The 22,539-nt window shown below is 34.1% G+C and overlaps 1 protein-coding gene across 2 annotated transcripts in view; it reads left to right on the forward strand.

Moving 5' to 3' along the window:
* mor (SWI/SNF- related protein mor) overlaps positions 1-22,132 on the forward strand; it is a 48,475-nt gene extending 26,343 nt beyond the window's left edge. Inside the window, exons 3-19 of one of the 2 annotated variants that reach the window (XM_085957148.1) lie at positions 1,202-1,315; positions 6,156-6,324; positions 7,205-7,359; positions 8,752-8,901; positions 11,137-11,270; positions 11,700-11,935; positions 12,153-12,298; positions 12,813-12,994; positions 13,087-13,228; positions 13,904-14,045; positions 14,765-14,900; positions 17,250-17,467; positions 17,574-17,728; positions 17,853-17,955; positions 18,143-18,325; positions 19,351-19,542; positions 20,315-22,132. In XM_085957148.1, coding sequence (XP_085813274.1) covers positions 1,202-1,315; positions 6,156-6,324; positions 7,205-7,359; positions 8,752-8,901; positions 11,137-11,270; positions 11,700-11,935; positions 12,153-12,298; positions 12,813-12,994; positions 13,087-13,228; positions 13,904-14,045; positions 14,765-14,900; positions 17,250-17,467; positions 17,574-17,728; positions 17,853-17,955; positions 18,143-18,325; positions 19,351-19,542; positions 20,315-20,493 — 2,736 coding nt within the window. In that variant the 3' untranslated portion in view covers positions 20,494-22,132. The remainder of the gene's footprint in view (positions 1-1,201; positions 1,316-6,155; positions 6,325-7,204; positions 7,360-8,751; positions 8,902-11,136; positions 11,271-11,699; positions 11,936-12,152; positions 12,299-12,812; positions 12,995-13,086; positions 13,229-13,903; positions 14,046-14,764; positions 14,901-17,249; positions 17,468-17,573; positions 17,729-17,852; positions 17,956-18,142; positions 18,326-19,350; positions 19,543-20,314) is intronic. The other variant, XM_085957149.1, reaches the window with a different exon arrangement.
* The last annotated feature ends 407 nt before the right edge of the window (positions 22,133-22,539 follow it).

The following is a 22,539-nucleotide window of genomic DNA, read 5'->3' on the forward strand; positions in this document are numbered from 1 at the left end:
ATGTATTCTTAATTCAACGAAAACAAATACGTATGAAAGAGAGTGTGCACTATTTTGTCAGATCACCCATAGCATACCTAAACTATTATGGTTTGGTTTAGGCAGGGTTTAATTGAATTTTAAAAACTAACCAGCACCACAAAGTTTAGTGTGCACTATTTATGTTGAATGTTAATAGCCTACCTCCCACCCCTCGCCACTGGTTGGCAACGCTTGTCCCTTATTGCACCCGAATAATTCAGTTACATTTTATTATAATTAATCAAAGGGATTTAAATTTTATATAGATATCTGACCAATTTGATTTAATTTCACGCAATAATTTCAAAGAAGTTATCATACTTTTTAATTAAAAAAAATCTTTTCTGCCACTGTGTCTTCATACTAATTTAATACATAGTATTTTGTTATACCTACATATTGTCTCTGTTCTGGCAGAACGCACTAACCGGAGAATACTAGTTTTGAGTAATTTGACTTTGAAGTTGTTAAAATGTTTGAAATGGTCTATCATGTGAGTTTATTAAGTAATCGTAAAAAGGATGACTTTAAAATAAAGACTGTTTATTTATTAAGAAGGTTTCCAGACGGTAAAGTTTGAAATAAGGAACATTTTGGTATAACTAACTCAATATGTAATTTTTTCGAATTAGTGTCTTCTGCCAGAACAGTGACGATATATTATGATATCATACTTCACAGTAATATTTTATTAATAATCTGTAAATTCTGTTTTACTGTTGTAAATAAAAGAAATATATATGAAACTAAGCCAAATCAGGTCTAGAGATGTCACAGTTTATGAATGGAAAATATGTTTAGGTTTATTAATGAGTTTGCACATCTTGGGCACATTGCATTAGTTAGGTAATTCACACTTAATTCAAACTGCAGTCACATTTTGTTACACTCATTTGTCACACATTCTAAAAGTCATACTACTCTTTTATATCATTTTGTTTAAACTGTAATAAACGAGGATTTGTTTTTCGTTGTAAGTAGGTGCCAAAACTAGTTTTAACAAAGACATCTTTTTAACGCTTATGAATATTATGTGAATACTTATAATATTTTTTTTTATATTTTTCATAATTCTTGGTGCCAAAACTAGTTTTAACAAAGACATCTTTTTAACGCTTATGAATATTATGTGAATACTTATAATATTTTTTTTTATATTTTTCATAATTCTTTGTTGCAGATGAAATGCTTCCTGGACTTGAAACCAGGCGGTGCCCTCTGCCAGATTCTGTCCACCATGTTCCGCTACAAGGCGGAGCAGAGGTGGCGCAAGTTCGATTTCCAGGTTGGTAAGGTATGCATCCTTGTGTGTTCGCGCCATCACTACTCCACCTACCGCCCACCAAACCAGTCTGCTGCATTAGCTCTAACACGCCCGCCCCGCCCTGCCTCTGGCACCATCCAAGCAATGCCGCAACGCAGCCTGCCAACATCCTCGACTAACGTGACATGCCAAATGATTATTATATATAATAAATAAACTCTTTCCACTGAAATAACCACGTTTTATCTTCACACCTAACTCAAATTCGGAGACTTCTAGTTATTTTGTCAAGGATAAGCTGGGGATAACTTAAATTCACTCAAACCGACAATAATGTTTATGGGTTAGTTCCCCTTTTTATATATATTTTTAAGGTCTTCCATTGACGAAGACTTGCGATGGGCGAGTGGTAATTGCTTAGGAAATCATGGATTTCAGGCATGAATCCCGGGCCGGGCAAATTCACATTTTTCAATGTGTGTTTGGACCAAAAGCATGGACCCAATCGATCGAACAAGTGGCTAACGTCCATGTGTCATAAAATAATAAGTTAGAATTTCGTGACGCAGCCGAGATCCACATCGGATTGTAGAATCAATAAAAAAATAAAATTGGCGAAGACTCAATGCTAAACGATTAACTATATCAAGTTTACCATAATTGAATATGCATTATTTGATAATACCTCAGATTAGAGGTGGGAAAACTGGTCGATTTTGAAGACTAAGTATACTTACTACCAGTATAAAAAAATACTTGGTATCTAAACTTGTTCCAAAATACTTACTAGTATTTGAAATATCAGCTTTAATAGAATCGTTAAAAATACGTCGGCTTTTTGAAATGTCCCATTTTCGAGACAGGTACAGCTAGAACTGTGGCGCTAGTCACTCATGTTTCAGTAGTTATCCATTTATACAATCACGCATATAATTTGAATTCAGTTTATGTTTACAAATTACAATTATAACACTAAAAAATCGAGAAACTTGACGTGACGAAACCAGATAAACGCGTAGTCAGTTAACGTTATCAGAACTCCGTTATTCCGGCTTGCGACTGACGTCAATTCGATGTAAATGTCTTACTCAACTAAAACTAAAATTAAAACCCGTCGCATACTAAACAAACGCGAGTCGCGACGCCGAAGCGATGATTTCATACGTGGCAAAACTACGAACTAGCTAGCGGTCGGCGAGATCTCATACCATGTGTCGGACTCCTGGACTCGATAAAGTTTCATACTCAACTAAAACCAAAAACCAAAAACTCTTTTAAACCTAAAACCCTAAGGCGAACTCAAAAGTATCCTATAAAACGAACACGTGACCATTTCTGTCCTTCACTATACCAACTTTACAACAGAGGAGAAAGGGAGAACAATGACAGTTGAGTATAATATCACGGCTAGACATACGTGTATCATGATATCTCGCTCGCGCGCATTTAATATCAATAGCGCTGAATAGCGAGTCACGGCGCATATATTAGCGAATGCGTTCGAATTCGAACATCTAATACGTTTCAAGTTTCTTGAAACAAGTTTATTGGGCAACAAATACTTAGTATGGGTATTTTCATCCGAAACTTAAGTACACAAACTTGTGACAGTATTTTCAACTCACCTCTACCTCAGATATACCTACTAGAAGGGACTTAAACCTGAAATCACTGGATTTGTGCTAAAGTGCATGAATTAACTAGTAGTTTTTACATGATATGCTTATCAAATTGCATAGGTATCAGTTAAGTGCCCTAATTACTAGCAAGTAATTATTAGCCATAATTATTAGCAACTGCAAGTACGTTATAACTAAAATTTGGAGTGATCTGGATGTCGGGTTAGTAATTTTATAATAATTTCATCGATATGATGAAATGATGTTTGTAATTGACGAAATATCTTGAAGTCGTTGATCAGTTTGAAGTTTTTATTTGCATTTAAAAAATATATTTTTTAAAATACTATACTAAAAATAATAGTCTCATCAAGTATGTACATTGTACGTGAACTGCTGGAATGGTTTTTTGCAATTATTTCAAAAATGAAGCTCCTGAAAATGACTGCCTAAATATTACAATACTTATTGTGTAATTAAGTATATATTACAATTTAGTACTTATATATGTATAATCCTTTGTTATTGCACGATAGGGGTAATTAATATGTTAACAAATTGGTACATAATATCACGTTTTTTTATTGTGAAAAGACAAGAGCAGTAAGAGAGACTTGTTTTTGTTCTTTCCACCATAATGGAATATCATTTTGTCAGTCTTATCTTGTAAAACTCGTAAATCTCATTTTGGTCAAACATAATATTTTTATTGAATACGATGGTACAACAAATATCTACCTCTGTAAGATTCTTGCACTCAAACCACATCTAATATTTCCAAAAATCAATCCATAAAAACATTGTTCAGTCCCACAAACTTATCTGTAGAGCGGATAAAAATGGAATTATAATGACGCCATATAATGACACCATTCCATTGTCAGATTCTGTTCAGTTGCCAGTCTTGATTGGGTAGTTTTCGACTGTGGCTTCCCCATCAATTCTCCAGATAAATTTGTGGCACTATAATCATGTTGATACAATGGAGAATCTTCATAAATACCAGTTGTAGAGAGTTTGTTCTTTGTTTTCATTTTTTGGATTTGAAACTTTTGTTTAAAACGAAAATTAGACGGTGCTTACGGTTACATATAAATTGTACGTATTACATTTCGCCGTATCACAGTTCACCGTGAGCTGTCGTATAACAAATAGATGGCCATATAGCATTGAGATGAAAAAAATGCCACATTGTTCGTGGATTATTGCAGAAAGTAATGTTTAAGTTTTAATAGATTCAATAAGAACATTAATTTGATATTGATTGATATCAAATGTATCAAGCACCTACTTGCTAATCTACTTCTGAATCATTCAGAATTTTATATAAATATATATTCGATATGATTGTATTTCTAGTTTATTCACTTACCTATTTTTTCTGTCTTTCCCTTGTATGCCGGTGATTTTTATTACGAGTTTTATTTAGACATGAATTCGATCTGAATGCTATACAGCCATCGATTTCCGATACAACAGCTCACGGTGAAGTGTGATACGGCCAACTGCATACATACAATTTTACAGACACGGGTTTTTACTGTCTCCCCTAAAAAGAGTTGTTTTGGATTTGTGAGGTTTGCAAGATATAACGACATTATGTTGCATAGTGAAATATTTTTATATCATTTTCTACCTGAACCATATCATAAAGTAGCCAAAAAGCCAACTCAGTTGGGTCTGTTGGTTTTTGTATTAAAGTTTATCGAACAAATACGTGTTGAGTGAGATACTCTGCTGAGTGTCTCACCTAACGAGAGATCTCCTACCCATATAATATAGTAGGTCTTAATTGAACTATTGATTACCATGGAAGTACGAATGCTGTCACACTGTCTTTCTATTAAGAGTATGGTATTTTTGTCAGAGCAAAACATGTGACTAGAGTTGTTCTCATTTTTTACTTCTTTTCTTTATGCCACAGTAGATTATGATTACTGTAGGCCAATATAAAACATGGCCAACATTATATGGGATTGTTAGTCCTCCTTTATTATCTCTTGGCAGAGCACGGTTGCAATTTTTCACGATTGGGGTGCTTTTCTTACTGTTCTTGTCTTCTGTGCTTCCTTCCAACGTTTTTGTGTATGTTTTTCTCCCCCATACAGCATTATTATTATTAACCACACCATTGCTTGTATCTGAGTAAGTAAACATAATATATAATATGGATTTTTAGTTTTGCTAGAGGTTTATCGACCTTCTGTGTTTTTGTGATGTTATAATATTGTTTGTGCTAACACTGTTTGTTGTATGTTCTAACAACACAAAATATTAACATTGCATCGGGATCTAAACAAGATATTTATGATTATTTGCATATTGAATTGTTAAAGGAATAATTCTTTGGTATTTTGTATTTATCACATTACTTTCAGGTTAGCAAAACCAATTGTTTATTTATTTATTACAAGCTTAATGGTCCATAAATGAACTAATGACAACATTATAATAAAAAAAAATTAGTAATTACTGAAAATACTTTTATATTATCTTAAATACCCAATAGATGTCATATAGCAAAATATAATATATACACTGGAAAGTAGCTTTTAAACCACGTAATTAAACATATCAGTCTTAAATATGTACAGGTTTGATTCCACTAGCAATTATTGTAGTTTTTAGGTTTTATTTTTCACATACTTACCTATTCGTCGAATTGTATATTTTTAGGTTGGTACTTTACTAGTAATGCTTTGGATTTTCATAGGCACATACATTTGATTTATGAATCACTGCTAGTATTCACAATCACGTTTTACTAATATTATGGCGACGAATATCTGTCAAATGAAACATTTACAGTTGCACAAATTGTTTAAACCACCGATATATATAACACATTTTCGTGATCATCAACATAAATTGTTCTAATTGTTAATGCATCATCCAAATTTGTCTTTCTACAAATTAATGAGATTTTATAAACATATTTCAAATATATTCTTATAATACAATTCATTTCATTAATTAATACTATAATTAGTGATTTTCTAATACTGTAAATACATTGTGGTTTCATATAGGTAACCACTTTCACTTATGTTGTTTTGGATAATTACTAAATAATTTAAATGCCTTTTCTTTACTTACTATACTGTCTTTTGGGAGATAATTCTTTAAGATACATTTACATTATGGTCATTAGTTAATACTAATCTTACTTTATCAAGTGTAGTAAATCATACAATGCAGTCCTATTAATATGCAATTATTTCTTCCCCATCCCGATCATTTCCCACTTAAAGAACCCGTCGAGAAAAGACCTGAATATTCAGCTAATGATGGAAATCGAGAGCGGCCTCCTGGAAGCAGAGTGCCTGCGGTTGCCAAGTGTGTTTGTGAGACCCGATGTCGACAGAGCGACTGCCGGACGCGTCAGAGAAATCATTGTATCGCACCAAGGAGAAATTTGTGGTTAGTTCCTTACTGGCATGTTTTTTACTTTATATCCGATGTTCCGCAGAGTGGCTTTTAGACACCAGTGACATCTTGGTATTAATGTATTTAGTAAAACTTAACTGAGACTTTGATGCTAGCAATGACAAATGAATGTTTTTGAGGATTAAACTTTGTAGTACAAGTGACATACATAATATGTAATTATATATGAAATAGAATTCAAATGTTTCGTTCATTCAATGTAATTGGTTTATATAAAAAGATACAGTATAACCTCAATATAACGACCTGATGCAGGCGCGGGGGTGTCCGTTGATGCCGAAAGTCTGATATAATAAAGTTTTCCTGTTTATTCAACTTCAGATGATATATCTGGAAACCCGTTGTTTGTGGCATGACCTGCTTTGAAAAAATCATGAACTTTTCAAGTTTTTTTTATAATTAACTTTAAAATCAAGAAAATGGGTGTAATAAAGCTGAATTTTGTTATCCAATGAAATTATAAAATTTATCTGATATATCCAAGTTCATTCTATCGAAATTTTACTGTATAAGAATTTTTTTCCAACATTTGAGTACTTGTATAACCCATGGACGTGGTGTATAAAATGTCATTATTGTCATAGAAACCAATATAAGTAAGTATATAATTTGAATGTTATGACTTGATGACTTTAAAAATATAAAGAGAAGGAAGAACATAAACATGACACAACATGCACCATTTTCTTTTCAATACGATATTTATTTGTTATCTCATGCGTATCATCTATATTCAGTAAATCGTCTACTATAGTTTCACATTATCTCTCTAGAATGCATTATTTCTTACGGAATGCTAGAAACTACTTACTGTTAATATAAAATTTATGATATCTTTGTTTTCAATTTTCAGAGGATGAAGATGATGCTACACATATAATTTATCCGGCTACGGATCCTTTGGAAGAAGAATATTCAAGACCGGTACTGCGGAGAGGTCGCCAGGCTCTGATGCACTGGTATTACTTCCCTGACAGCCACGATTCATGGATCACAACCGATTTGCCGGTAAGCATTATTTGCAATAAAATTATTACAGTATGTCTGTACCAATCCTATGCATGAAGTTTAAACCTGCATAGCTACATAAGTTAAGAAAGTCATTTGTGCATAAGTCATAATAATATGTTGTTTGAATAATTTTATATTACAAATAACCTTAATCACACAAGTTGAAAAGTGATGTCATTATGTAAAAATGAAAGGATTGAACATAGTCTCTGGTTGACTTATATCGTTAGTCAGGAGTTGACAAATGGTTTCATTAGAATGTTCTGACATTCCATTGTTTAACCTTTTCCACTCGAAATTTTTTTTTTAGGTACATACCACCCACTCGAGACTTTTTCCCGCACAAAGCATAATTTTTTTTTTTTTTTTTATTCTGTAAAATAAATTTATAATGAATATACTGTACTTATTTTTAGTTTATTTATAATTCTTGATTGTGTGGTATTTCACAAAGCAATCTCCAATATGTAATCCTGGCTTATCACAGAATCGTAATGAAATAGCGGTATGTAGAGAACTGGCTATAAAGTGTAAATCGTCCATTATGACTGTAAATATGATACAAATGAATTGCCTTCAAATACACTTGTAATATAAGCGGCTGTCTCGTAAATTTCCTAAATTAGTTTCGGGCTCATAACAACTCATTCCCAGTGCGGTACACATTATCAAAAGATTTCTCAAAAAATAATAAATCGATACGTAATAATTTTCATTTGACTCATTAGAGTATTTCACATTATATAGGTTCCGAATCGGCATAATATACTAGTAAGTATTGTCATCAAAAACAGTATTCAAATATAAAACTGTAAACTATACGAGACGCCCCTGCGCAAGCGAGAACCAATAAAAAATATAAACACACTTCAAAATCATGCGTGACAAACACTTCACTCTAGTCTGGGAACGTTCAATAAATAAAATTTATGTGACAAAAAAACATTGCTTGCAAGCGACGACCTACGAATAAAAAAAGAGAAGATTCCGATAAAAATACTATGTTGAAATTAGGCACGCAGTATTCTTTTGCCGACTTCTTTCTCAGATAAATGTAATAACCTATTATTATTCATTCTAACTTGATTGAAATCGCATTATAAAAATTTCTGAAAATATTACAAAAAATGACTTTATAGGCGATGCCGCCGCCACGGCGGCACTCGAGTAATACGGGAAACTTCTAATGCCGCCGATATGGCGGCACTCGAGTGTTAAGGGTTAACACTATTTTTTGTTCACAAAAAAAAATACTTTATGCATGTGATGTATGTAGTAAGTTATGAAGAAATTGGTTTACTTAAAAATAAATAATGTACAATTGTTGCCTTTTGATTTAATTATTTGGAAATGAAATTCAGCCATTTCTTTTTATGTGCTTTGTACTAGGTGGATGCTCCGGAGAGTCCATCGTTCGACTTGCAGTTTCAAAGGACAGATCCATGGCGTGTGTCAGCCACGTGGGCGACAGACCTCTCTCAGTACAATGAGTGGATGAACGAGGAAGATTATGAAGTCGACCATTCGGGAAAGAAAAAGGTACTTTGCAAGAATTCTGCCCATGTATTTTTTATCGATGCAACGGTCTATTGTCAGTCAGTTAACGTTGAATTAAATATTAATTATCCATAATTGTCCATATACATATAGCATGCATTATCAAAGTAAAACAACATAGGGTAGGTATCTAATGTAGAGTATGCTAAAAACCTTAAATGGAAGTAGGCTGAACACACAATGCTGGCTATACGCAAGTGTAATATGGGAGAATAGCACTGAGTAACAAATGAGCATTTCCAGTAGGTGGCCATAGATGTACAGTTTGAGTAGCAGGTTGAACATTGCACAAACAATAACTGTACGTTAGTGGGCACACCACAGATCAGCTCAAACTACCCCATTTAAATCTGTCGAACTGTTATCAGACGTGCCCATATACATACAGTTATTGTCTGTGGCAGAGCAAGTGTCAAAAACTATGGAGGTTAGGTTCGCGGAGATAATACACAGGGGTAGTGTTTAAATTAGTTTTAAGTAGGGTATACTTGAACGATATTGATAAACGAATAATTTTACTTTGAATTTATTATGATTATAATTGTTTTTATTAGAAACAAATTGACATAAAATACACACCAATGACGTTGGTAAAATAAATCATGATTTCACTAGTGGATTGTGTATTTTATCGATTCACCGAAACAATATTATACACATTAGTGTAAATATAAAATATGATCTATAATCTTTTCTTTTGAATAATTTATTCCATTTAATGGACATATGAGTCAGTATTTATCTATTTGGTCTTATTTTATAATACAATAATATTTATTTATTGATATTATATACAATAAATTTAAACATGCCACAAAATTATATTTACATATAAGCGTCAATTGCATTGAGTTTCTTTACGAGCTGTTTGTTGGCGAATTTAAAAGCGGGCGATTCAGCTACTGCAATTTGATGATTACACACAAAACTTTCCATTCGCTGAGAAGCTACAAGCCAGCGACTATTTTGACAGAACGTAATTCGTTTTTTTACCGGGAGGTTGCTACTGCGCAGACGCAGTAGGCCCACACGCCGGCGTGTGAAGTTGACCGGCTTTCAACTTTTCTCGGTAGAGTGTTTACAACCTGCTTGTTAGCTTGTTCGATGATTACACTGGGCGACTTTACAGGCAGATTATAAATTCGCCAACAAACAGCTCGTAAAGAAGCTCAATGTAATTGTCGCTTTACATCAATCATCAGTATAATAATTAATTACTACCTATGACATTATTAAAGTTTATACGTAAATTTTATTTAGATTTACCGACATTGTCATTCACAATTAGGTATATTAATTTATCTTGTGAACGTCTTAAATTAATAATTTGTAATATTCACTACATGCAATAAATAAAATTTGAATACTGAGTTATTAGTCTATATTTTCACAATAACTTAATATTTATAATGCTCTCTAAAATTTTAACATTTATATTATATTGTATAAAATAATATGTTTACATAAATAATTATAGCTTTGTTTTACCCTTGTAAAAATAAATAAAATATAATATTTGCGATCTCCGCGTACATATTATTACATTATTAATAATAAATGAATTTGTATTTTATAACAATCAACACCAGCCGCAGCTGTATCGCGCGGTATATTCTACTTAACGTCAAGGACATCTAGTGTCACCCGAGAACTTTCGGCGAGTCGAAATTCCAATAGTTTTACAAAAACACCGGAGTGGGGGGTCGCCGGCAGTTTAAACCTGGCAGACATCTGGCAGATTGAAAACTGTCCATCTATGGGTGCAGTAGATATATCTACCAAAGATAACTGTATGGCCGCCATTACATATTAACTGGCATGTTCAACCTGTTACTCAAACTGTACATCTATGACCACCTAATGTGTGTAAGACGTGCATGTTATTGGTACAATATTTTGTCATACCACAGTGACAATCAAAGCAGTGTGATTTTTACTGCAAGTATTGTTTGATTACTGCGACAGACATGATGATTTCGTTCATGGTCACCAAAAACTATTATCCTCATGATCAATTTACAGATAGCAATGCAAACAAAACTCCACGTTCCAAGATAATTGATAAAACACCAACAAAGAAATTAGCAATGTCTTCAAATTAGATACCTCGGGATTTCCCGCAAACATTTGCCATGCGTGCGGGCAATGCTCTGGTGAATTAATCCAGGCTGAGGCTGAGGGTGATGATAATAATGGTGTGTATATATTTCATGTAAGGTTCACAAGCTACGGCTGTCAGTGGAAGATATGATGCAGACGGGCGGCTCGTCGGAGTCTAGTTCCAAAACAAAGAAAAGCAAACGGAAGAGATCTCCCTCCCCTCCACCAATCAAAATGGGAAAGAGAAAGAGGTGCGTAACATTATCTGGAAATTTATTTGGTTCAGACAAATTTATTTATTTACATTACAAATTCATGACAAAATATATGAAAACAGTGAGATAAAACATCTACATGACTCAGATGCATTGAACTCAATGTTACAAAATCTTACTATAGATTTAAGACATTTGGTAACAATATGTATAAATCTTTATTGCAATTTAGATATAAGAAATTTTTAGCAACATGCCATAATATATATTTTTACATTGTTGATCGTGGGTGAAACATTTTGGATACGGTCGCAATAGGGTAAACTTCGCAATCAACAGGGGAATTTAATAATATCCATTTTGCTCCGCATTGCAAAAATTAATTGAGATCAAACCCTGCTTGACCTGTCGGCATACTTTTGTTTCACTCGCATTTGTAATTTTATTGTGATTAATATTTTTCAGTCGCAGTGCTCGAGCAAGCCGGGCAGATGGAGGGGAGCGAGAGAGGGGGGCAGAAAGCGAAGACACAACATCTCGCGAGGCAGCCGAAGAGACGTCCTCATCATCGGCCACTCCTGCCGCGACGCCTACCGTTACCACTTCTGCTACTACCACTACTTCCACCACCACCGCCACGTCTACAACTACCACCACTAACGTTACTGCCGAAGCTGCACCACCCTCACCTGCCCCAGCACGTAAGAACTTCCTATGCTTATTACTTGTTCAATTCCAAATTTATCGACAGGTGCCCTGAAGTGCCTATTTGATGTGACATATTTTATTAATAAAGTGTGCCAACACAGAATATAAAGTATTTTAATATTCTAAAAACGTGTAGAAAGTGCTAATGGGTTTCCTATTTGTCCAAACTCTTTGGGGTCTTCATAGTAATAACATAATGTAACCTTTTAGCCGCAACTCCATCGGTAGCAAGCGCAGAACCTGCTTCACCTGCCCCCCCTTCACAGAGTGCACCCCCGCCAGCCTCATCACCTCCGCCACAGTCTGACACTCATGGGGATGACTCACAAGGAAAAGCCAGTGACACTAATACACAGGTCTGTTTCAATTTCCATTACTTTTTACTCTCGCACCCAACTAATGGCAATCAACCATACCTAGCGCCAAGACCGTGCCTCGAGTTATAGTTATCAGTCTATAAGACTAATGATAAAAATTCAAGGTCACCCGATATATAGAACATGCACATAAAGCACAAAGAAATTAGCATTATGCTTGATTTTAGAGGCCATGTCAAACTTCAAATTACATTTATTCCATAACATGATTTCGAGACTTACCAACTTTTGTCAGTATCCCCACAATTTATTTATTTATTTTAAATTGATTGCGACGGTTATAAAGATGATTCTATAGCAGTAATTGTTCATTGTGGCCAACATAAAGAATATTCACTTTGCAGTGGCTACCAATTCAACCACACTAAAATTGTCATCAAGTCTTGTAATCTAAAACTTTCACAAGACACCCTCTAGTTAGTCCAAACTGTAATGAACATTTGAATTGCATCTATGACTTCATTTCACATGGTATGTTTTATTTTGCATATAGGATTTCATTTCCAAAGACGACTTGGAAGACAACGTGACAGAGCAAACTCACCACATTATCGTGCCGTCTTACGCTGCCTGGTTCGATTACAACTCCATACACACAATCGAAAAGAGAGCTATGCCCGAATTCTTCAACGGCAAAAACAAGTCGAAAACACCAGAAATATATCTCGCATACAGGTACGAATAAATAAAATGATTTACATACATAATTGATTTATTGTTTATGAAAGCTATGGTTGTAGAATTGAATGTATTATTTTCTCTTGCAGAAACTTCATGATTGACACCTATCGGTTGAATCCGAATGAATATCTGACCAGTACTGCCTGCAGAAGAAATCTGGCTGGAGACGTTTGTGCCATAATGAGAGTGCATGCATTCTTAGAACAGTGGGGACTTCTGAATTATCAGGTATGAATATTCTGTCACTACTTTTGGTCACACATTGGTGGGTAAATGAAAAAAGTCCTAGAACAGCCATATTATATACAGGACTTGAATTATTATATTTTACCTTTTTATAATTGATATTTTATGAGTGTCTTGACCAAGAGACCGTATGGCATCGAATCCGTCTCCTTTAAATTAGTGTATATATTTACAAAAATTACATTGCTGTGAGCATGTTACGCTAAAATACCTATAGCCTCAAGGTACGCGATAGTATGACACTGGTTTTGACATAGTGTGTGTTTTTTACAATACGTGTGTAATCGTATGTAGCTATGTGTTGTATGTGTGAAATGTTCCAAATTCTCACAGCTTTTCTTTGATTGTATTAGTTCCATAGTTGGATATGTTTGGTTGGACAAACCGACAATCAATTTATTTATAAAACATACCTACAGACAGAAGTCATTGCCAAATAAAATTGTTTTTTTAGTTTTTATTTAAATTTGTTAATAAGCAATTAAAAATTATTTTTCTTTAGTAGGTAGGCTTCAAATAGTATTCTCTACTCTTTCTCCACCTACAATGGAAGTGAAATAGCTAGATAGGATGACTTTTTTTTGCTCTTCAGACCCATGTTTTTTGTTTGTTTCATTATTGAGTGGTTTTGATTATATTGAAATTTCCTGTGAACAGATTGACACAGACATGCGTCCGACGACGATGGGCCCTCCGCCGACTTCTCACTTCCATGTCCTCTCCGATACTCCGTCTGGTCTGCAAGCTGTCAACCCTCCAAAGAACACGCAGCCTTCACCAGCCAAACCAATCGTCCTCAGTAAGTTCATTAGTTTTGTCTATACTTATAAACCTCTATATCTTTATGTCCACTTATTTTTATGAATTTTATAAGAGTTTTTCATTTTATTACTAGAATTCAAGTAGTCTTTTGTTGCTTTCTTGATTTACCCGCAGTGCTCTCTAACAGTAAGACTATATTATTATATATTATGCTGTTCAATAAATTAATAGGGAGGACAACGGTATCATTGACTGTTTTTTACATAGCCCAGTTTTCCCCAATTGGATTTCTCAAGAATTCACAAAAGTTAGTGAAAAACAACAACTCATGTCGCTGCACGTGTACACGTTTTGTTTACTAATTAGAAACTAATTTGGTTTCAATGATGAATCTAACAAGACGATTGGACAGGTGTCTCTCAGAGTAAATTTTAAACTGTAAGTCATTATAAGTAGTCCCAGCATTATTAATTTCTAAGTAAATCAAAAAAACTAATTATTTGAAGAAACATGCAGTGACTGCTTTCATTACTTCAAAATTTCATTGAATAGTTTTGATATTTTGTTTTACATGGCTTATAAAATAAATATCTTTTGAACATAATATGATAACTATACGGATGTATATCTGTCTTTTGAAAGAGATTCATATTTTGTTTTAGTCATTAGATGTTTGCTATTCGAAAAGGTGACTTGAAACCTGGGGATTTTTCGCATTGCACTCATCATGATTACTCATTATTTTTCTTCCTCCAGCTGATTTGAAAGTGGCCGCTGTGGACAGTCCTTCAGCACCCCGACCGGAAGGTGAGCCGCCAGTCGCTGTCAAAGTTGAACCGCCTACCATACCTACTGCCGATATCAATGGACAATTTGGACTCAAAATTGACCAGTAAGTGTCATTTTTCACATTCTCTTTTTTTCTTGGGTGGTGTATTCAGGCATTCGGCTGCAGCGGACAATTGCACCCGCAGTCAGCAAATAATGACTAATAATTATCTGTATTGAATAAAATTAATAATTACGATGACATTACAAAACAATAATTATTATGTATTGACTATTTTTATTCACCACAAATAACAATTGAGACTTTTTCAGTTGTTTGTTATAATGGATATTTGGGTTGTCACTGCGTTTTCTTCCTTTTTCTTTCCTTGATGTTGAGTGCTCATTGCAGAGGTCATTCTCAAGAGATTGAGGAAACGTCGAGGAAAGAAGGAAGTACATGTAGTGACAACCCAAAAATCTATTACAACCAGTGGCGGGTGGTCTAACATCATACAAGTGCACTGCACTGCTTGCATTGCTATGAAACATCGTAAATCATATTTTTTCTTCATAGGTTTTTAATATTATCGCTCACTTATTGTAATGCAAACCATAAACCGATGTGCCCATATTGACAATCGGCGATAATACAGGCACTATGCACCGTATACGTCATCTTCACTGAAATCGTTTGCGCCCCGGCAATATATTTAGTTTACTTAAAATGTACCCAAAGCTTAGTATTAACTAAAGCCATTATAAAACAACTTAAACGGTGCTAATGGTTTTCGCCATGCATAAGTTCCAGAATATCGTGCGCTGACCGGGTAAAATGACGTCATACAGGTCTGAGTAGAGAGCAATTACAGTTTTGAATTATGGTTTGTTATTATAGACGCTGCAGCTTACTGTGCACGCTCAAATTATGTTTAGTATCATATTTAGCAATCTCGTATGTAAAATGCCTGTTAAACTAAAAACAATAGAATTCATTATTTTCTAAATTTAAAATGGGTAAGAAATATAATACAATGTCGGTAAGATATTTTGATTTATGTGTAGGTACTGCAATTTAAATCAGTGAAGATAAATGTAATTTTGCTACCTACCGCATTTCTGGAAAATTAATATTTCATTATCCTGTGTGTTGACTAAACGCAAAATGATGTCGGTTATTTATAATAGGTATAGAAAATTATTAATTCATGAATTCTAGTGATAAGCTAATAAATCTTAATACTATTTCGCAAAGTGCAGTTTCATAATAATCATTATTCATACAGTGTACAAATTGCTAAAGATAATGTACTTATATATAATAAGATGGATTACGTCAAAAGTAAGAGGTATTTATCTACTATAAGAGATACAATGGTTTCTTAAAACTAATCCAATAAAGATTTAGGTAACTCGCAACATGTTTTATTAAAAATATAAAATATACAGGTAATTTCCCAAATGTCAATAACGTTTTGTCAAATCAAAAACCAACGCCAAATTGATTTCATTTTTCAATAAGGTAAGTTTCCAGCTCACCCTCAAAAATTACAATCCAAAAAATCACCGGCCGCCACTGATTACAACCACAAATAATGTTAGATAAAACTAAGGATTTTGTAAAAATCCCTCTTTTATAGAGATGGAGCGCGCCTAAATGTATGAAATTGAAGCAAAAAAAGACCATTTGTCTACCGATTAAGTTGGCTACAAGTGTCTTTGAATTGCAGGTTCATTTGAAGAGAACTTCACACTTCTACGATGACATTCTACAATAATGTCAGATTCAAATTAGTTAATAATTACATAAATGATTATATGTGCAGATATTGCCAAAATAAACCTAGAATACTAAAATTCATAGGATTGGATGGTGTATAATTAAATTCTCTTTTAATTTCACGCATGTCACATATTGCCTTATCAAATCAGAATTTGAATATACAGTTTAGCTATAAAATACCCATGGAAAGATGCTCCCTATCGATCATTATTTTTAAAATGAATTATCAGAAATGCATAATATTATGTAGGTTATGTAAACAATCAATAGATTTCAAACCGGAACATAAGCTGCTATGTATTTTGTTTTCGGAGCTGCCAACAGAAGATGAAAAAATAATGAACTTTTTACCAATACAACCACACTTCAAAAAAACATTCTATTTGAAAATTGAACTGTCTTCAAAATTCCTAATACGGAATGCGTATATAACTCCATCTATCTCCAAATTCTTTAGATAAGACAGATTTGAGTGTCTCCTGAATTTTGAATAATTCGATTATTATGCCAATTAAATGATTGACATCAATACAATAGAACCCATCGTCCAACCCACCCAGTACCACACCCGGATATAATCAAACATACCTATGACTTACACCAGTGGTTTTTTCTTTTTATCAATTTTTATCCAAGACAGGCTGTATGTGTCATGTCATCAAAAATTAAAAAATGAGCAATGCTTTGCAGATATGGGCGATCAAGTGCCCGTGCAGGCGTTCCGTGCCGAGGCGGAGCTCGGGCATGGACAGAGCAAGAAACTCTTCTTCTCCTCGAAGCACTCGAGCTGTACCGAGACGACTGGAACAGAGTATGCCAGCATGTTGGCTCTCGGACGCAAGACGAATGCATCCTTCATTTCCTCAGACTGCCCATCGAAGATCCTTATTTAGATTCAGATTCTGCAGGTAATAAAGACTAATTTGCACTGGTATAAATTGACACATATATTTGTAAATCTTATTATTCTGATTAAATTTTATAAAATCTACATTCAACCTGATAATCTTTTAGGTGGCGTGTTAGGACCTCTGGCTTACCAACCGATAGCATTCAGCAGAGCCGGTAATCCAGTGACGAGTGCTGTCGCATTCTTGGCGTCCGTTGTTGATCCTCGGGTGGCCGCTACTGCTGCTCAGGCTGCTATGGATGAATTTGCCAGCATTAAGGTAATTAACTTCAGAGATTACTGATTAATTATTTAAAAGTAAAATTTCAATGAAAGATGCTTACATATAAATAGCAGTGCCACATCGTGCAGATATTGATGTTGAGTTTGGATGTATATTGCAGGATGAAGTCCCGGCAGCCATGTTGGATATGCATCTGAGAGCTGCAGCTCAAGCAGGGCCGGCGGCTGCGCTGGCCGCAAGCGGATTGGCTGGAACAGATCCCGGTAACATTATTATTTTGATATATATCTTCCAGCAAGAGGTTTGGCATACAACTAAATTCAAACTTTCGAACACTTCTATGCTGATATCGCTGATATACGGATATCCCTAAATTCTTGATAGGAGTTCTGTATCATTTTCTAATACTAATTAGAAAAAAATCGATAATATTTATGAATGTTGATGTAGGTGAGAAGAAAGAGAATGCTGAAGCGACTCCTCGAACAGGGGAAGAGGGAGAGAGTGGCGCTGCTGCCACAGGGGCAGGGGGGGCGACGACAGGAGCGGCAGCAGAAGGCGACAAACCGTTGGAAGTTCCCAAAACTGAAGGTGAAGAAACTGCCAAGGCTGATCCACCCACTCCCGTTGATGGTTATTATTTTTTTTTGTTTTTATTTTGTCATTGATTTTCTTCAGTTAATTTTTATTTAGATTATTATTTATCTTCTCGTAAGTTTTTAAAGTTTGGATAAGATTTTTGTGTTTTTCCACTATTATACTACATAAATTGATGATTATTCTTTATGTTCAGTTATCTCATTTATTTTATTATTCCTTAATGTCCCATGCAGATGATTTTTTATTGTCTTATCATGCTTTATTTGATATGGTGTGCAATGTTTTTCTGTAGCATGCAAAATTTGTCATTTCTCTATGGTTAGGTTAGGTTAAAAGACTTAATAGTTTTACAATAAAATTTATTTCATTGTAAACTTGTGTACCAAGATAAACTAGGTTTTCCTTGATTCATAGTACAACATCCATTTTGTAAATTAAAAAAAAATGTTTTTAAAACTAACACAATGCTCTGTATAAATTAATGTTTGTTGGCTATACACAGCTACTATGTATGTATTTGAAATAAATAAATTTAAACATTGAAGACGATGAAGAAAACCTTGTTTTATAGAAATGGCAGGGAGCTGAAGAAAGGGTTACTAAGGCTAATGATACACATGCGTTTTTGCTGTGTATTAGGTTTACAATACATTTTTTATTCAATAAACCATAAATTATTTAGAATATTTAAATCAATAGGTAATCACAAAAAACTTCAATCAACAGTATGTCATATTTTATATCCAAATGTGAAAACTGTCTGTCACTTTGTTTATAGCTGCCATTTTTCAATATGCCATTGCACAGAATATTGATTGTTGATATCCATCCATTCACCCTACCACAGCATAGAAATATCATCAGAAACAAAATCACTGTCACCTACTAAAAATCATAATGTTAAGAAATGTGTATGGCTACTAATTCAACGGTGGAATCAGCATCAAATTTCAATGAATGAAATACTCTGCAGTCCAAATTCTTCCATAGATATACTTTTTTAATAATAAGGAAAAGAAATGATTGTAAAATTGCTAAAATGTTAATGAAATTTGCAGAGGGCAAGATCCAAGCTGCAGCTGCTGCAGCGCTTGCGGCAGCAGCTGTGAAGGCCAAGCACTTGGCTGCCATCGAGGAGAGGAAAATCAAATCACTTGTCGCACTCCTTGTTGAGACGCAGATGAAGAAACTGGAAATCAAACTCAGACACTTCGATGAGTTGGAAACTACTATGGAAAGGGAAAGAGAAGGTGAGTTTTTGAAATGGGGCCAAAGATCCCGTCATTTTTTTTCCAGAAAGAATACACAATTTATTAATATAACCCCAATGTAGTGGAGGTTTAACGTTTCGCTCAGCAGCGACAATGTTATTTAACATATATTATTTTGAAAAACACACTTTCTGATAGAGTATATAATAACCAATAGAAAAAATCTTTTTTGAAAAAAGTAAGTCACCCCGACGGGGAATTGAACCCTGTATCTCCCGAGTATACGCCTCATCCGTCGCATTAAGCCATTATGCTACGGCGTGACATACTAATAGCGAACAAATTTTAACTGTTGGTCAATTTCTATACCTACCCATCAGCGTTCCTTCCAAATCATTTGAAATTGGAAGGAACGCTGATGGGTAGGTATAGAAATTGACCAATAGTTAAATTTTGTTCGCTATTAGTATGTCACGCCGTAGCATAATGGCTTAATGCGACGAATGAGGCGTATACTCGGGAGATACAGGGTTCGATTCCCCGTCGGGGTGACTTACTTTTTTCAAAAAAGATTTTTTCTATTGGTTATTATATACTCTATCAGAAAGTGTGTTTTTCAAAATAATATATGTTCAATAATCAGAATGATATATTCTTAAATCTTGTGAATTATTCGTTGAATAAAAGAAATAGTTAATTAATGTTATTTTAGTTTTATTTAAGTTTTTCTCCGCAATTGGTTAACTAATTATTGATTGAATTATGAAAATGGTTGAAGGAATTGTGTTAATTGTTCTCTTTTTTTACGCAGGGCTGGAATACCAACGGCAGCAGCTGATAACAGAAAGGCAGCAATTCCATTTAGAGCAGTTGAAAGCGGCCGAATTCCGAGCTCGCCACCACGCCCAGCAGCGACTGGCCGATCCCACCGCCACCCCGACGCCCACCCCCCAAGGACCCGCCCCCCCGCAGCCTGAACCTGCCACTTAAACTGAGACATCATGCTCTTTAATGAAATGTATTATTTCAAAGACTATCTTTGTATTTTAATTCAAATTGTGTTTAAACATGTGGTATTGAAAATTATTGGAGTCATGACTGTTTAGAGTGAATTTGGTGTAATCGCAAAAATTCAAAATTTTCGTCATACTACTGGAATATTTATTCAATATATAATATATTATAATATGAAATACACACATCTTTTGTTCATATATTAAGGATAACTAAAACTTGCTTGACGCATACTGATATGAATGAATTATTTTGATGGTATTGAAATATTTTTCATAATTACGCCATGAATACCGAGTGATACATACACATACAAAAAATCTCGCAAATTACCGAAAATAATTGGCATTTGTGATGGCCGAACGGTTACACATCAGGCTTATAATAGGCTCCGGGTTCGAATTCCGGGTCTGGCAAACTAAACTAACTAGTATGGACCTGATATCTTGAGTAAATGGGTAATATCCATTTCTGGAAAAACTGGTAAAAAGCAAAAGATCCATTAAAACAACCTCCGCTTCGTGGAGGCGAGGCCCATATGAACTTTGGATTGGAGTTGGTTAAAAGAATGTGCTGAATCTCTGTGTTCGTAAATACCCAATATGATTATAGTAAAAACAATATTTTGAGTTAGTACCTCTTTCTTTATCTCCCAAAACAGTACCGTATTCACTCTAAAGCGTTGGATAATTAATTGAATTGAAAATATTTTTAAAACTATTTCAATAAATTGTAAATACAGATTCAAGTATTTCTTAAATCTTGAGAGATAAAATGTATTAAATCGTCACATGATATTAAATTGAATTTGTAATTATTTCACCTTTCCACTGTGCACTCATTTCTATGTCTTGTATAGCAAAAGGTTTCACTAGTTTTATTTGCTAGAAAATATTTTTTTATATCTCCCTCATAGTTTGTAATCATGGATTGTAAAGGTGTTAGATGGTATTCTGTAGTGTCATACAGTTATCAAAACTATGGTGTTTAGTGAGCGAATATGATGTGTGTGAGATAGAATGAGAGTTTAAAATGGTGTGATTGCTGCCATCTGGTATTTATTTAAGTAGTTTGTAAGGAATATTATACAAGAGTGTCAAAGCTATTTTGTGTTAAAGTTTTTTTTAATTACGACAGTGGAATGTGACGATTTCAGATATATGTACATTGTAATAGTTTTTTTTATTAATTTCTCGTAAATTTAACAACGGGCTGGTCAGGGGATGAGTCGGGAGCATTGAATTTCTTAGCGGATTATCAATGTGAAATTTCGAATATTCAATATTGACATAATAATGGAAATGTTTTCAATATCTATTTCGATAGGTTTCACTATATTGACACCATACTGTTGACATAAATTGGTGTGCATTTGATTTATAAGTAACTTTTATAGAACTAAATTCCAATTGATTAAATACGATTATTTTTGATCATTTTTTTAATATTCTATGTAAGTATGTATTTAATGTATGTGGTATTTTACGATGTGTTAAAAATGAATTAATTGTAATTTATATTAATAGGACTTATTAGTGGTATCTAATAGTGTAAGTGCAGACATTTTTTGTGATTTTGTACTTATTCTTTTTCGTATGAATACATACATTTTCACAAATGCGTTAGTGATTTATTAATTTTGAGTGACATGTCATTTGTATAATTCAAGTAAGAAAAGTGATCTACCGTTTTCTAGCAGAGTGCTTCCACAGGGTGGAGATTATTTTGACACCTATATATGGGGAATGGTTGTTAGCTGATTATCTAACCCATTGGGTCAAACATACAATTGAAAAAACTTTCTTCCTTTAGTGCAGTCTTCTATTGAAGGTTGGCTTCCATTTGCAGAACATTTCTCTGGGCCAGTCATGTCAGATCACCGATGCCTTGAGCACTTACGGAGGTTGCATAGCCAAGAAAACAAGAGAAGAATTATATTCCAGATAACCTTAATTCAATATGCTCACAATGATGATGATAATATATGGTCACAATGACAGGATTCTTACGGCTATACTTCAG

Source organism: Rhyacophila brunnea, unplaced genomic scaffold (assembly GCF_057557595.1).
Source record: "Rhyacophila brunnea isolate RB1 unplaced genomic scaffold, BYU_Rbru_1.0 scaffold_6, whole genome shotgun sequence".
Lineage (NCBI taxonomy): Eukaryota > Metazoa > Arthropoda > Insecta > Trichoptera > Rhyacophilidae > Rhyacophila > Rhyacophila brunnea.